The 16,188-nt window shown below is 47.9% G+C and overlaps 1 protein-coding gene across 1 annotated transcript; it reads right to left on the minus strand.

Annotated features, from left to right (window-relative positions):
- Positions 1–1,106: 1,106 nt before the first annotated feature.
- LOC311355239 (carnitine O-palmitoyltransferase 1, liver isoform) lies at positions 1,107–15,363 on the minus strand. Its single transcript, XM_084474973.1, has 19 exons — positions 15,109–15,363; positions 12,311–12,456; positions 11,838–11,977; positions 10,757–10,928; positions 10,159–10,260; positions 9,121–9,258; positions 8,868–8,945; positions 8,212–8,319; positions 7,611–7,698; positions 6,481–6,676; positions 5,759–5,947; positions 5,561–5,666; positions 5,309–5,425; positions 4,869–5,033; positions 4,513–4,641; positions 3,984–4,139; positions 3,000–3,113; positions 2,549–2,641; positions 1,107–1,762 (listed from the first exon to the last, which is right to left on the minus strand). Exons 2-19 carry the CDS (start codon positions 12,449–12,451, stop codon positions 1,622–1,624), a joined length of 2,373 nt encoding a protein of 790 aa, XP_084331099.1. The 5' UTR covers positions 12,452–12,456; positions 15,109–15,363; the 3' UTR covers positions 1,107–1,621.
- Between the last annotated feature and the right edge of the window lie 825 nt (positions 15,364–16,188).

Here is a 16,188-nt window from a genome sequence, read left to right on the forward strand (position 1 = left end):
GTAAGTCTCTCTGTGATCCCCCTCTCTCCATCCCTCTCTCTCTGAGAGATGACCTCTATCCAACCTGTGTCAGGCCAGTATGAAACCAGCTCCATTTAAAGTTTGAATGCAAGACAGTAAAGTGTTGGAGGAATTCTGATTGAGAAGAACAGATATATAGAGATTCAGTGTATTTCATTATTACGGTTGGTTTTCGTTCTTGGATACTAGAGTTGCAAAGTAATGTATAACCTCTATAATACTATCCAATACCAGGAAGTTATCAGTGGAGACAGTAGAGACCAGTAGAGAGATCAGTACAGACCAGGATACAGTAGAGACCAGTAGAAAGTAGAAACCAGTAGAGACCAGAAGATACTAGGAGAATATCAGAAGACATCCAGAGAGAACAGCAGAGTGGAGAGACCAGTACAGCAAGAGGAGACCAGAAGAGACCCGTGGCAAGAAGATACAAATTAAAGACCAGTAGAGACCAGGACAGAGGAGACCATTAGAAAGAGGAGAGACCAGTAGAGAGAGATCAGCAGAGAAGGACAGTGTAGTGGAGAGACCAGTAGATACCATTTTGAGACCAATGGATGGAAGAAACCAGTAGAGACCAGTAGGAGAGGAAAGACCAGTATAGATAGGGGGACCAGAAGAGAGAGAAGGGACCAGTAGAGCGAGGAGAGACCAGTAGTTTCTTACCTGTAGATGGAGAGTAGCTGTAGGAAAAAGCTCTACCCCTGCAAAAGATTTTACCAGGTTTATATAGACTACACATTGTGTGTGTGTGTGTGTGTGTGACATCATGCTGGAGCCATGTGTCAGGGGGATTATTGGAGGGTTTTGGGTGAGCAGGCAGAGATCTGACAGGAAAGCCAGCTGATACACGATGACAGCTGGTAGAGAGACACAGAGACAGAGAGAGAGATAGAGAAAGATAGCGACAGAGAGAGAGAGAGCAACAGAGAGAGACGGAGATTAGAGTACTAGGGAACTCAAGGAGAGTCCCCAGCAGAATTGTTGTCCACAGCAGAAGAAACACAGGAAAGCCGGGTCTTACAATTCAGTTATTTTTAATAAAAAGTTATTGAAGTATTAAGCATTTAATTTGGCAAAAACATTTTGACAACAGCAGAACTCCGGAGCTGGTTAACATGAGACATGAATATGCGTTCATATAATTATTCATATCATTATTAATCTTGTGAATTAATATTGCCTCCGTCTCTAAACATTGATTAGACTAAGATAAGACTTTGATACAGGGACATGAAACACCTCTCCAGGCCATCTTTACGTCCAGCTGAACAATCAACAGGAACCTAAGAAACGTATATATAAAACATTTCCTCAGGTTCAATAAAATAAACGTCCTATTTTTAGCTCCAGGCAAATAAAGTTCCCTTTGCAGACACACCCCCATTGATCAATCGACCAATCAAGCCTTACGTCCCGTTATTGAAAATTGTCGAGCGGCATAGTTCTGGTGTCAAACATCCCTCATGATCCTAACACACACACACACACACACACACACACACACACACACACACACACACACACACACACACACACACACACACACACACACACACACACACACACACACACACACACACACACACACACTTCTCCTCTACTGGTCCTTCTTGACAGCTGGTGGGTTGTGCTGGTGGGTTCTGGGGGTCCGGCTAGAGGTCCGAGGGGGGTCAGTCCACATGAGGTCCAACAGGTCCACCAGCGCTTTCCTCACCTGGCCTCCAAACTTATGAGCGTCCTGAAGAGAGAGAGAGAGAGAGGAGACCGATCGATAGGTTAGGTCCTCATCCGCTAGTCTAACACATCATATCCACAAATATATACAGGTATAGATACACACTATGTGAATGTGTAGTACATAGTATTTATCTATACATGTATGAATTAAGTAGTACTTGTACTAATACATACAGTGTGTGGACAGGAGTGTTTTGTATATAGTATTTGTACGGAGTATCTAGCACTAGTATTAATATGTTCAGTATGTGGACAGGAGTGTTAGTACATAGTATTTGTACAGAGTATCTAGCACTAGTATTAATATGTTCAGTGTGTGGACAGGAGTGTTAGTACATAGTATTTGTACAGAGTATCTAGCACTAGTATTAATACGTTCAGTATGTGGACAGGAGTGTTAGTACATAGTATTTGTACGGAGTATCTAGCACTAGTATTAATATGTTCAGTATGTGGACAGGAGTGTTAGTACATAGTATTTGTACAGAGTATCTAGCACTAGTATTAATATGTTCAGTATGTGGACAGGAGTGTTAGTACATAGTATTTGTACAGAGTATCTAGCACTAGTATTAATATGTTCAGTGTGTGGACAGGAGTGTTAGTACATAGTATTTGTACAGAGTATCTAGCACTAGTATTAATATGTTCAGTATGTGGACAGGAGTGTTAGTACATAGTATTTGTACAGAGTATCTAGCACTAGTATTAATATGTTCAGTATGTGGACAGGAGTGTTAGTACATAGTATTTGTACAGAGTATCTAGCACTAGTATTAATACGTACAGTGTGTGGACAGGAGTGTTTGCAGGAGATGTGGAAGTTGATCATGTTTTCTCCGACGAGGCTGTAGGAGACGCCGTAGCCATCGTCAGCCACCTGTCAATCGCAACACGTCAATTAGTCAATTAGCACCAGCAACAAGCCCACATACCGTAAGGCTCAATATCAGGGCTTAGAACATGCTTGAAACAAGCTGATGCACAGTTGCCATTACTGATGCACAGTAATGGCACGTTCACACCAAAAGCGACGGGGCGGCACGACTCCATACAAAGTCAACGTATAGAGGGTATAAAGGGTATAAAGGGTCAATCTCCATAAGGGTCAATCTCAATGCTTCTAACACGCTTAAAACAAGCTAACACACGGTTTACACTTAAAAACATGACCATCTATTATAGTCTAATATCATCCAATAGGAGAGCGTGGTGTTCTGGGATCTGTGGGTACTGACCGGCCCGAAGCCCCCCCCACAGGAGATGAACTCTGGGTGGTTGACGAGGTCAAACAGCTCCCCCTGCTGGACGGCTGTCTGACTGGTGGACAGGCGCCAAGGCTCAGACAGCACCTGCGCGCGCGTGCGCACACACACACACACACACACACACACACACACACACACACACACACACACACACACACACACACACACACACACACACACACACACACACACACACACACACACACACACACACACGATTAACTAGTGATAAAGTAAGTAAGTAATGAACTAAGGAATTAAAACGTATTTCTAGAGAGTTCGCTGCTAGATAACCACTCATCTAGCAGCTGTTATGTCAGCTCCTCGAGGAAGGAGGAGTTAAGACCGCAGTATACTCGCCGTTCCCAAGTTGTCGCGTCACATTGTGACGTCACGGGAGCACCGTGACTATTTATACTCGCGCTGGTGGCCGCGACACTATTTGCAGTCTTCTCCTGAACAGAGGTGTCGCCACTGAGGAAAGGCTACCGACGTTTTACTATTTCCACACACTAGAAGAAGAGTAAAACGTAAACAATGGCAGAGCTGGCAGCAGCAATGATGTCACAGTCAATGTCGGCGACGACACTGGATTCTTTCTGCACCTCTGGGCATCCCTGTGTTCTTTCATTAGTATCATACAGGTGCCTATAGAGGCGCACTTGCTCAGAAAGCTTGCCTTCGAAATGTTCCATCTTGTGCTTCCACTTTGTCTCGCGCCACTGAACAAAAAAAAAAGAGTGGTGCACGACACGGCACGACAGGGCTTAAATCCTGTCACGCTGGCGAGATCGACGTCATTTTGACGTCACATTGTCGCGCGACAACTTGGGAACGGCGACTATACTACGGCCTTTAGTCTCCCCCCCTTTGAGGAAGGCGAAGTAAGGAGGAGAGAAGTCAGTCTCACCTCCTCGAGGAAGGAGGAGTAACGAAGAGAGAAATCAGTCTCACCTCCTTGAGGAAGGGCGAGTCGAGGCCCAGGTACTTGGAGACGACGTAGAGGCAGAAGAGGTGGCGGTCGACGCCCCCGCCCGTCATGGCATGGCGGTACAGGTTCTGGTGTCTATCTGAGGCTGCGCGCAGGAGACGCTGGCACTCCTCCCTCTCCTGACACACACACACACACACACACACACACACACACACACACACAGAGAAAAAGAAGGCTTCTCTTAACTTGTGCTCTCACAAGTTAAATTAATGCAGCAAAAAGTAAATATTTACTGTGGAAAGCTGAGAATTTGAATGAAATACAAGGTAGATGTACTCCTCCCACCAGTCACTAACCTACACACACACACACACACACACACACACACACACACACACACACACAGACACACTAACCTGGTTACTGGGGGATTGCACATCAGTTGGACTGTACTAAATGTACTGTACTTTGACTTTTTGAAAATGCTGCCAAAAAGGCAGCGTTTGCCAAGCATGAAGTTGTAGTGCAGGAAATAATGAGTCTGCGTACCTCTCCCTCCTCCAGAGCACAGACGAAGGCACAGCTCTCGTTAGAACACGACCTCACCGTCTCCGTCCGCCCCTCCCGGAACAGGCGCGTCATCGACGCCTCATAGGTCAGACAGAACATCCCCCGCTCCTGTCGGCCAATCACAACACAGAGCCAATCAAAACCAACCAATCACAACACAGAGCCAATCAAAAACCAACCGATCACATCACAAAGCCAAAAAGAACAATGTCAAGAAAAACGTTAAATTACACTCACGTAACATATATGTGAGTGGATTTATTGTGTATGTAAACTTGTACCATACTAGTGAGTGAGTGACTGAGTGAGTGACTGAGTGTGAGTGTGTGTGTTACCCTGTAGTAGGCCAGCTGCAGCGTTAACTGGATGAAGGCGTCAGGGCTGATGCGACACTTCTTGATCCTCCCTTTGCCGAAGTCTCGGAAGGAGAAGACGTGGAAGTCGATGTCGTCGGCCAGTGCCTGGGCCACGGCCAGGGAGCGGGCCACCTGCTGCTGGAACTACAACCCAGAACCATTAGAACCGCCAGGGACCGGCCAAACTGGTCCTGGAACTACAAACCAGCAGTAGTTGCTGGTTTGAACATGCTGCCAGTGTGTCCACTGTCTTGCCATGATCAGGCTCCATTAAACCAAATACTTTGCCCTCATGAAGGGTCTTCAACACACACACACACACACACACACACACACACACACACACACACACACACACACACACACACACACACACACACACACACACACACACACACGTTGATTGATGGGCGGCCTACCTCTGGGGGAAGCTCCCAGCTGAGTTTGTGGGGGCGGGGGAGGGAGGGGTCTATCTCCCCCTTACAGTGACCCTCGGTGTTATAGCCCAGCTGGAAACTATCTGTAGCCAGGACATACTGAGAGCGAGAGGGAGAGCTTAGAGACTTCTGTGAAAAGATCTGACTTCATATAAACATTAACAGAGAAGGGAGGAATTAACTTTGAACTTTGAATTAACACTGAATGGAGTAGAGCCAGTAGGCCCCGCCTACCTCCCACAGGTGCGCTACTGTAGGTGCGTCGGCCCAGGAGTGCTCCGCGTTCAGGCCGTTCTTCCCGTTCTTGTAGATGACGAATGAGAAGGACTTGTCGAACCACCTGGGACACAAGAGCCAATCAGCCTCTTCGACCACGGACCAAACCCACAGGCCACACCCACAGCCAGACCCGCGAGCAGAGGCCACACCCACCTGTCGTAGCACTTCCCGTGCAGCAGGGACTTGGCGTAGCGGTCCAGGCTGGCCCCAGAGTTGTCTCCCATCATGCCTTGCTCCTCGTCGTCGAGGGTAACAAAGAAGGCGGCCTTCTCGATGCAGTCCAGCGAGCGCTTGTTCAGACCGCTGCCAAAGTACGTCTTCCGGGCCTCGGCCCAGGGCACTCTGGAACGCAGGGACAACATCTACCGGTCACTCACAAGCCAGCTTAAAATCGACCCGTTAGTGACGTCACAAGTGGGAGATGCTAGATGATGCTAGATGTGTGATTGACAGATAGTTGGTGGCTGCGGTCCACTGGGTAGGCTGGTGGGCGGATCTCTGTAACTTGACTTTAAAACACCGGGGATACATTGATGTCCCCAGTAAGGATGCAGAGGAGCTTATGGTTGTAAGAACAAGTCTGAGGTGTCAGGCAATTGGATTGACTGTACGAACGGGTGTTGTAAGTACAGGTGTCAGCCGATTTGATTGGCTGTTAGAACAGGTGTTGTCAGTACAGGTGTCAGCCGATTTGATTGGCTTTTAGAACACGTGTTTTCAGAAAAGGTGTCAGGCGATCTGATTGGCTGTTAGAACAGATGTTGTCAGTACAGGCGACATGCAATCTGATTGGCTATAGGAACAGGTGTTGTCTGTACAGGTGACAGGCGATCTGATTGGCTGTGGGAACAGGTCTGTACAGGTTGGTGTCTCACCTGTCCCCTGCGGTGAGGGCCCCCAGGTTCTCCTCCCCGGGCGCGGGTGCAGCGGGGTCGTCCAGGATGCGTTGGATCTGGAACTCCAGCTCCCGGGGGGAGAGCAGGCGGCCCGCCTGGTACACCCACAGACGGAAGTAGCGCCCCCGGTGGAACACCGCCACAAACTCACTGTCCTGCCAGTGCTGCACAGTGTCTAACGGGAAGCACAGCACGACATCACTTCCTCAACAACAAACAAGGACACCAGCTGATGGTCACATGGGCAGGTCTAAAATCAGGCATCATATGCATTGCGTCTACTTGGAACGTCCCCACTGTTGCCATGGCTTTTCACTGAACCAGTAGTACCCCATGACAACCAGCCCACTGACTCCCAGAGAGGTGAGAGAGAGGAGGAGTCAGGAGCACGCAGTAAACGGAGGAAAGTTGGGAGGACAAGAAGAGGAACTGTGTGGTGACATTGTTCCTCTTAAAAGGAGGATTTCATAGGGTGTGGTCAAGGGGTAGGGTTATATGTGAGGGTGTGGTTGGGTCAGGGGGTGCGCTCTATGTGCATAGGGTGGTACTACCTGTGACTGGACCTGGAACCCGACAAGAGTTAAACATCCTCTCAAACTGATCGGAGCAGAACGGGGCGGAAGACCTTAGCACTCTCTGCCTCAGAGAGAGAGAGAGCAAGAGAGAGCGAGAGAGAGAGAGAGCAAGAGAGAAAGAAACAAGAAGAAAGAAGTGAGAAGAGAGCGAGAGAGAGTGCAGCAGTAACTGAGGGGTTAAATGGAAGGTGGATCAACAGAAGAGGTGAATTTGTGCAGACGTGGAAGAAAAGGAATAAAGGACGGACAGATGATGGATGAGAGTGTGTTCAGGGAAATAGATGGAACTGAGATCAGCCTCAGAGAGGGAGTCACACACACACGTATTTAAAACACACACACACACACACACCTAGTCATATAAAGCCAGTCTCCTAGTGATAACATCATGAGGGAGGGCACACTCCTCCTCAACACCCTACTACTACTACTACTACTACTACCAAGAACCAGAGCACAGTGTGTGCATGTGAGCTCCAGGCTTGTGGATGTTTGAGTGTGAGTGTGAGTGTGAGTGTGTGTGTGTGTGTGTACCAGTTTCCTCTCCAGGTATACGGGAGGTGTTGAACATCCTCTCACACTGAGCAGCACACAGAGGAATGAGTGAACCTGGGATACGACTCTGGAGAATAGGAAGAGTAGGAGGTGGTGAAGAGGAGGAGGGAGCAGGAGGAGGAGGAGGAGGTAGGGCAGGGGCAGATGGAGGAGGAGGAGGACATGATGGGAAATGGCTTTTAAACAAACAATAACCAAAAGAGACACATGGACAAAATAAAACAACAACAGATGGAGACACAGCAGGACGGACACACACACGCACGCGCACGTGCACACGCACACGCACACACACACACTCCACCGGGAACAGCTCAACATGGCTGTTTGTTTTCTACACAGCGTTTTATCCTCCACTGCCTGATCAAGGCTCTATGGCCCTAAGCGGACCGGACACACAACATTAAATAGAGGAAATGTCCCAGGATGGACTGATTGTTATTGTACACGTATAAAAACCACAGTAAATAGCTGCAGTATACAAGTGAAAGGGTGCAAGTTTTAAGGTAAAGCGTGGTCTGTGAGGCCCTTTGAGACGGACTGAGGGCTGCGCTGGCGGCCGTGGTGGGGGGTGACTCACAGGCTTGAGCTCCTCGCGGTTCAGCTTGCGGCGGTACAGCAGGCAGGCGTGGATGGTGTTGCCGGCACGCGCCGCCTGGATCGGTGTGGGCGTCACATACAGGAAGTCCTGCAAAAAACACACTGGTGGTTGTACTGGGCAGCTCCCAGGAGAACCAGGAGCAGACTGTGGTTGTACTGGGCAGCTCGCAGGAGAACCAGGAGCAGACTGTGGTTGTACTGGGCAGCTCCCAGGAGAACCAGGAGCAGACTGTGGTTGTACTGGGCAGCTCCCAGGAGAACCAGGAGCAGACTGTGGTTGTACTGGGCAGCTCGCAGGAGAACCAGGAGCAGACTGTTGTTGTACTGGGCAGCTCCCAGGAGAACCAGGAGCAGACTGTGGTTGTACTGGGCAGCTCGCAGGAGAACCAGGAGCAGACTGTGGTTGTACTGGGCAGCTCCCAGGAGAACCAGGAGCAGACTGTGGTTGTACTGGGCAGCTCCCAGGAGAACCAGGAGCAGACTGTGGTTGTACTGGGCAGCTCGCAGGAGAACCAGGAGCAGACTGTGGTTGTACTGGGCAGCTACAAGCGCCTGTGGTTGAGTCCACCAGTAGAAGATTGTGGTTCTACGGGGCACCTCCCAGTATAACCAGTAGCAGACTGTGTTTGTACTCACCATCCCATAATAGTTGCTGTTCACCATGATGGGACTTCTTCCACGCAGGTAGATGTACTCCTCCCACCAGTCACTAACCTACACACACACACACACACACACACACACACACACACACACACACACACACACACACACACACACTGTTATACATATACAAATGAATGAATACCTCAACATGAATGAAGTACTTATGGTAAAGGGACATAGAGTAACCAAACAGGCATAGTGTTGTAGAAGATGAAAGACGTACATAGTTGGCGGCCCACAGAGACTTGAGCTTCAGGTACCACTGGAGCCTCTTCCCCATGCCGCTCTCAAACTCCCTCGCCAGCGTGGACATCCGCTCAAACTGGTGAGCGTCCGTCAGAGGACGCACCGAGTCCAAGAACTACGCAGAACACAATCACTACTTGTTAGGACCTCCCAAGGACACACACACACACACACACACACACACACACACACACACACACACACACACACACACACACACACACACACACACACACACACACACACACACACACACACACACACACGTGTGGTAGACAGGGGTGTGGTGGACAGGTGTGTGGTGGACAGGTGTGTGGTAGACAGGTGTGTGGTGGACAGGTGTGTGGTGGACAGGTGTGTGGTGGACAGGTGTGTGGTGGACAGGTGTGTGGTGGACAGGTGTGTGGTGGACAGGTGTGTGGTGGACAGGTGTGTGGTGGACAGGTGTGTGGTGGACAGGTGTGTGGTGGACAGGTGTGTGGTAGACAGGTGTGTGGTGGACAGGTGTGTGGTGGACAGGTGTGTGGTGGACAGGTGTGTGGTGGACAGGTGTGTGGTGGACAGGTGTGTGGTGGACAGGTGTGTGAGGACAGGTGTGTGGTGGACAGGTGTGTGGTGGACAGGTGTGTGGTGGACAGGTGTGTGGTAGACAGGTGTGTGGTAGACAGGTGTGTGGTGGACAGGTGTGTGGTGGACAGGTGTGTGGTGGACAGGTGTGTGGTGGACAGGTGTGTGGTGGACAGGGGTGTGGTGGACAGGTGTGTGGTGGACAGGTGTGTGGTAGACAGGTGTGTGAGGACAGGTGTGTGGTGGACAGGTGTGTGGTGGACAGGTGTGTGGTGGACAGGGGTGTGGTGGACAGGTGTGTGGTGGACAGGTGTGTGGTAGACAGGTGTGTGAGGACAGGTGTGTGGTGGACAGGTGTGTGGTGGACAGGTGTGTGGTGGACAGGGGTGTGGTGGACAGGTGTGTGGTGGACAGGTGTGTGGTGGACAGGGGTCCAGGTGAGTCTCACCCTGTGGATTGTGTCTTTGACCTTGGGGACTGGGAGGTTGGGGAGGGAGCCCTGGTAGCTGTAGAGCAGAGGCTGTCGACCCGAGAAGATCCGTACCAGAGCCTGGAGAACGTGTGCGTGCGCACACACACACACACACACACACACACACACACACACACACACACACACACACACACACACACACACACACACACACACACACACACACACACACACACACACACAGTTCAGGAGGATCGTGGATATGGAGAATAATAAAGAAGGATAGGTTGTGGAGATAGGAACTGAGATGGGAGGATAAAAGTGGAGAAAAACAGAACAAAAAGGAAAAATATGGAGAGAAGAGAAGAGTCGATCTTGTTGAGAGATGGGAGGATGAGGAGATGAAAAGAGAGTGGAGGATAGAAGTGGTTGGTGGAGGGGTGTCGAAGAGATGGAGTCAAGTGATGGAGAGATGAGAGAGGAGAAGAGATGGAGATAGGAGAGAGGAGAAGAGATGGACAGAGGGGAAGAGATGGAGACAATTGAAGGAGATGAGAGGGGAGAATGTATGAAGACAGGACGGGAGAGCGAATGGAGGAGGAGAGAGGCTGACCATCCAGGCCTTGGTGGTGCTGGACAGCTTCCCATGCTGTTCAAACATCCAGCCGTGGTAAGAGAGGAGCTGCTTGAGACACAGTCTCATGGTGAGGATGAGGGAGAGCCACAGCAGCGTGCTGAACACCACCGCAGACACCACCGTCTGGCACTGGGCACTCAGAGACTCACTGGAACACACACACACACACACACACACACACACACACACACACACACACACACACACACACACACACACACACACACACACACACACACACACACACACACACACACACACACACACACACACACACACACACACACACAATAAGAGTATGAAATAAAGGTTGAATGAATGAAAAAGCCCCACCCACAATACACACAATAGGCTTGACAGGTAGGGCCTATCTGACATGTAGGGTCTCCCCTAACAGTTGGGGTCTCCCCTAACAGGTGGGGTCTCTCCTAACAGGTGGGGTCTCTCGACTCTGAAAGGTAGGTCTCAGTCCCACCTGACAGGTAGGGGTCTCTATATCCTGGAAGGTAGTTTTCGGTCTCACCTGACAGGTCTTTATACTCTGGTGGTAGTTTTCGGTCTCACCTGACAGGTCTTTATACTCTGGTGGGTAGTTTTCGGTCTCACCTGACAGGTCTTTATACTCTGGTGGTAGTTTTCGGTCTCACCTGACAGGTCTTTATACTCTGGTGGTAGTTTTCGGTCTCACCTGACAGGTCTTTATACTCTGGTGGTAGTTTTCGGTCTCACCTGACAGGTCTTTATACTCTGGTGGGTAGTTTTCGGTCTCACCTGACAGGTCTTACTCTGGTGGTAGTTTTCGGTCTCACCTGACAGGTCTTTATACTCTGGTGGTAGTTTTCGGTCTCACCTGACAGGTCTTTATACTCTGGTGGGTAGTTTTCGGTCTCACCTGACAGGTCTTTATACTCTGGTGGTAGTTTTCGGTCTCACCTGACAGGTCTTTATACTCTGGTGGGTAGTTTTCGGTCTCACCTGACAGGTCTTTATACTCTGGCGGTAGTTTTCGGTCTCACCTGACAGGTCTTTATACTCTGGTGGTAGTTTTCGGTCTCACCTGACAGGTAGGTGTTCCTGGATCTTGGCGATGAGTCCCATGGAGGGGTCTGAGCGTGTGTACATGGTGGCCAAGATGGCAATGACCACAAAGAGCCAGGAGGAGGGGCTAGCGGGATACACACCCGTTATCACACTGTTCTGTTAGAGCGAGACAGAGAGACAGAGAGACACTAAATCGACGGTTCTTTTGGTTTATCTTATTTACACCCTAGCTTGTTGTTTGAAGTGCCGAATAAAGATTAACTTCTTAAAGGAACCAAGTCTCAAACAGACAGGTAGAGGGACAGACAGACATGTAAACAGGCAGGCAGATAGGTAGGTGGGCAGGCAGACAGGAAGACCGTTTGACAGACCGTTGGACAGACAGACAGACAGACAGGCAGGTAACTTGAGTCTGATAAAGACCTTCTTCCAAAAGTGGATGCCAAAAAGGTAGACAGACAGACGGCCAGTAGCCAGACTGAAAGGTACCTTGAGTCTGATGAGGCGCTTCTTCCAGGAGCGGAGGCCAGACAGGTATATCTGGCTGAGGGCCTGGTGAGAGAGCTTGAGGTCGATGCCATCGGGGGTCACAGTGAACTGGAACGCCACCGCCTGGTGAGCCTCCGCCATCGCACCTTAACAATCACAACATTATTATTATTATTACCATATTATTAGCGCATTACTACTATACTACTGTTACCTACAGAATTAAATTATCACATTTAGACAACTTCCCATGTTGCCCAGCCGCTTAGGTAGACAGACAGGTAGGTCATCCAATCATCTTATCCAAGCAAGAGCCCCAGATACCAGGCTTTCTTTTTATTATTTTGTCAGAGCATTTGATTTATTGATTGGTGTCAATAAATCAAAATGCAACAAAACAAATATGACCGCTTCTAAAATAAATTGCGATACCTAACTTGAATCAATTATTGTTATTAATGGTCCATTAGGGCGACCACCACATATGCATTTCAAATGCAACATGTCATGTAATGTTGTTTTGAAAACGGTTACGGTTGCAGGGCCGGGCACAGCTGTAGTTCTAGGGGGAGTTGGACATCACAAAACTATCGATTATATTGATGGGATTTGACCTCAATACACACACACACACACACACACACACACACACACACACACACACACACACACACACACACACACACACACACACACACACACACACACACACACACACACACACACACACACACACACACACACAGGGAGACAAGAGAGGAAGACAGACAGAGGGAGACAGACAGTGACAGGCAGACAGACCAACAGTGAAGGCTAATTGGGTTAAAGTTGAGCTAGCCTGGTGTGTGTTCAGTGTTCCAGATGCTGACAGCAGGCCCAGACACGCACACACGTTACAGACCGACTGATTACTAAACACTGGTTTAGCTTCTACTTTAGCTTCATGTAATATATATATATATATATCAGTTCTATTGTATTTAGTTTCTACTGTAGCTCAAATCTTCTGTAGCTTCATATCCACTTAAACTAAGGTTCTACGGTAACTTGATATCTGTGGTTTAGCTCTACTGTATTATCTATTTTATTTATTCTGTAGCTTAACATCTACTGTAGTGTTGTACTGTTGTATTTTGTTTATATTGTATTTCTACTGGTTTACACAACTACCCCTTTTAGCTTCTACTAGGATCCATCATCTTCATGCAAGTCTTCCTATGCAAGTAAGTTAAGCCACATGGCGCCACCTCCACCTCCTCTATAAACACTGGGTCACATGACACATCTCTCACCTAGTGCCCTTATCTATATGCACAGTTTTTTTTTTACAAACCTTTCTTTACATCCTTTATCTCCTTCAGTAGCCACCTTATCTTCCACACAACACCCTAATTACAAGACGGCCCTTTTTGTCACCATGACAACATGGGGTGTGTACTGAGTGATTGCGATTTCCTCATTTGTTTTTATATTTCCGAAAAGACGAATCGGTCAATATAAGTCATAGCAGTGGTTCTCTGTATCGCCATGACAACATGTAATGTCTGAGTCAACAGCCTGCAAACAAACTCCTTATGAACCACTGTTGAGTTCCTCCTAATGCCTGCTAACCTGCCTGGCTAACTTATCACCCAACTAGCCTTTAACAGCTTCTATTAGCCTGTCTGGCTTGCTCATCACCTGCGAGCCTGTCTGGCTAGCTTATCATCTGGTAGCCCCAGCTAGCATGTCTAGCAAGTGTTCCTGCTAGCCACTCTAGCTAAACTGTTACCTGCTAACACGCTGAATGCTGATGACATTTCCTTATACGTACATGGCAAACCAAACCAACTTAGGATAAAGTACCAAAATACAGAAATAAATTTAAAAGGGGATTGGGACTAAATGATGGTATAAATGCTGTTCAGAAACAATAGGAAGGTTAGATTGTTATTGTTGTTGTTGTTGTTGTTGTTGTTGTTGTTGTAGTACAGTATACTGGATCACAGGTAGCCTATACCTGGTTCCACCGATGTATCTTGTAATCGTATTATTGTTGTTATTCTTCCTTGAATTGTTTCTATCTATTGTCAGTAATTTGCTAATGAAACACCTGCATATGTCCCTCAAAGGATTGTGTTGGTTTACAAGTTCAACCCATTATACTTTTGCATGGGTTATATGTATCAACAAGAAATGGGACATAAATAACCACAATTATCAAAAACGACCTAATTGACCTAATCTCAAGCTATTATCTCACCCACTTTCAGGTCCAAACATGTTGATTGGGTAGGTTGTTGTTCATTGTACACACTGAATGGCTTCGATTGGTTCATCACAAATATTGTATCTCAAAACACACTATATTACCTAGCTCTATATCTAAGTGAATTTTGCATTGAGCTGGCAGTATTTTGAAATCAAAACACTGTCATGTTTGTGGTCATATACTGTAACGTTAATACAAAAAGCAGCCTTGTGCCTCTTCCTCTTCCTAACCTCATCAGTTTGTAATGGTTCCTTTATGTAAAATGTGATGGCATAAAATACATCTACAATACAACAGGCAACATCTCGCTCAGAAACATTTCTCCCCTCTGATGTTGCTGGTAACAACACTGAGTCTAGCAAAATACGGGCGTCTGACAGAAAGGGAACCGAGAGCGGAGCTGCTGTCGGTCCGGGGTTCGGCAGAGCAGCGCCGGGTAGCCGACCTCCTCTCCCCGGTATAGATGGCGGAGCATGGGGGATGGACCTCAGCCATCTCCCCCCACCCCCAGCACCAACACGGCGTCGCATCCGATCGAATCGCATACCTGCCGGTTACCGGATGATCCGCCGCAGGAGGGACCCACTGGAACTTTTGGCCGTCGTCTGAGGCTCCTCGCAGCGGTGTGGTCCTGCTCCGCGCCGCCTGGGCACGGGTAACGGGACGGGTGTGTTGGCGGACGGTAGGTTCTTCTTTGACGGGGAGACCGCAGAGTTCTGTCAACGGTCGGTGGGGTCCGGGTTTAACGGAAAAACGGTACGGTGAGGTTGTAGTTTGACAGTGCGACAGTAGGTAGCGGACCGGAGAGAGATGCAATGCACCGTCAAAACGTGTCAAAAATGAAAGCAGCGTATGACTGGACCTGATTGGATGACACGCACGTCACTTGTCTTTTGAAGGTCGCCTGGCCACCAATAGGAACTCTTCTTCAATGTGATGAATAACGACGGTTCACGTTTCACTGGAGTCATGTATGCATAATAATCATTTATATGGAAGGACTTTGGAATGCGTTTGGGCCGTGGGTTGGACAATAATATAATAGAGTTTGAATGATTAAAAATACACTGGACACTTTACATATTCATATATAATGGTCAATAATGTACAGTTTCAATAATGTAGGATTTTTGCGTACTGTGAATAATGTGGACCACAGCTGGCTTTAATGTTTACAACTTTTTTTAAATCAATACTTCTCCTAGCCCTATTCTGTATATAGAATCTTTTTCTGTATATTATTTGTATTTTTTTCTCTGTATGTTTTCTCTTTGTATTTCTTATTACTTTGTATTCATATTCTTATTCCTGTCCTGTAGGCCTACTTCAGACACCTGAACTTCTCCTTTGGGATTGATAATCGTATTTTATTTTAAAGTCTGTGTCAGATTAAAGAGAGAAACCTGTTTTAGTTCCATTTTATAAAGAATAAAAGAACCTTTTCCTAACAGAACTCTCCTTCTCCGCTCTGTTTTCTGAAAAACAGTTCCTTTGTTTTTGGTTCCTGTTCATGGCTGACCTTGGGAACTGAATATGTTTGGTGGACGAGCAGAAAGAAACAAACATTATTATGGAGTTTATTTCATAGCCATGACAATACGGCAAATCTTTTTTTTTACACCATAAA

Source organism: Micromesistius poutassou (assembly GCF_964030765.1).
Source record: "Micromesistius poutassou genome assembly, chromosome: 11".
Lineage (NCBI taxonomy): Eukaryota > Metazoa > Chordata > Actinopteri > Gadiformes > Gadidae > Micromesistius > Micromesistius poutassou.

Coding starts and splice junctions, on each gene's coding strand:
- LOC311355239 (XM_084474973.1), bottom strand. CDS start 12,451: ATGGCGGAGGCTCACCAGGCGGTGGCGTTCCAGTTCACTGTGACCCCC. Junction 8,320..8,867: donor ACAGCAACTATTATGGGATG/GTGAGTACAAAC, acceptor TGTTTTTTGCAG/GACTTCCTGTATGTGACGCC. Junction 1,763..2,548: donor AACACTCCTGTCCACACACT/GTACGTATTAAT, acceptor CTCTCTCTTCAG/GACGCTCATAAGTTTGGAGG.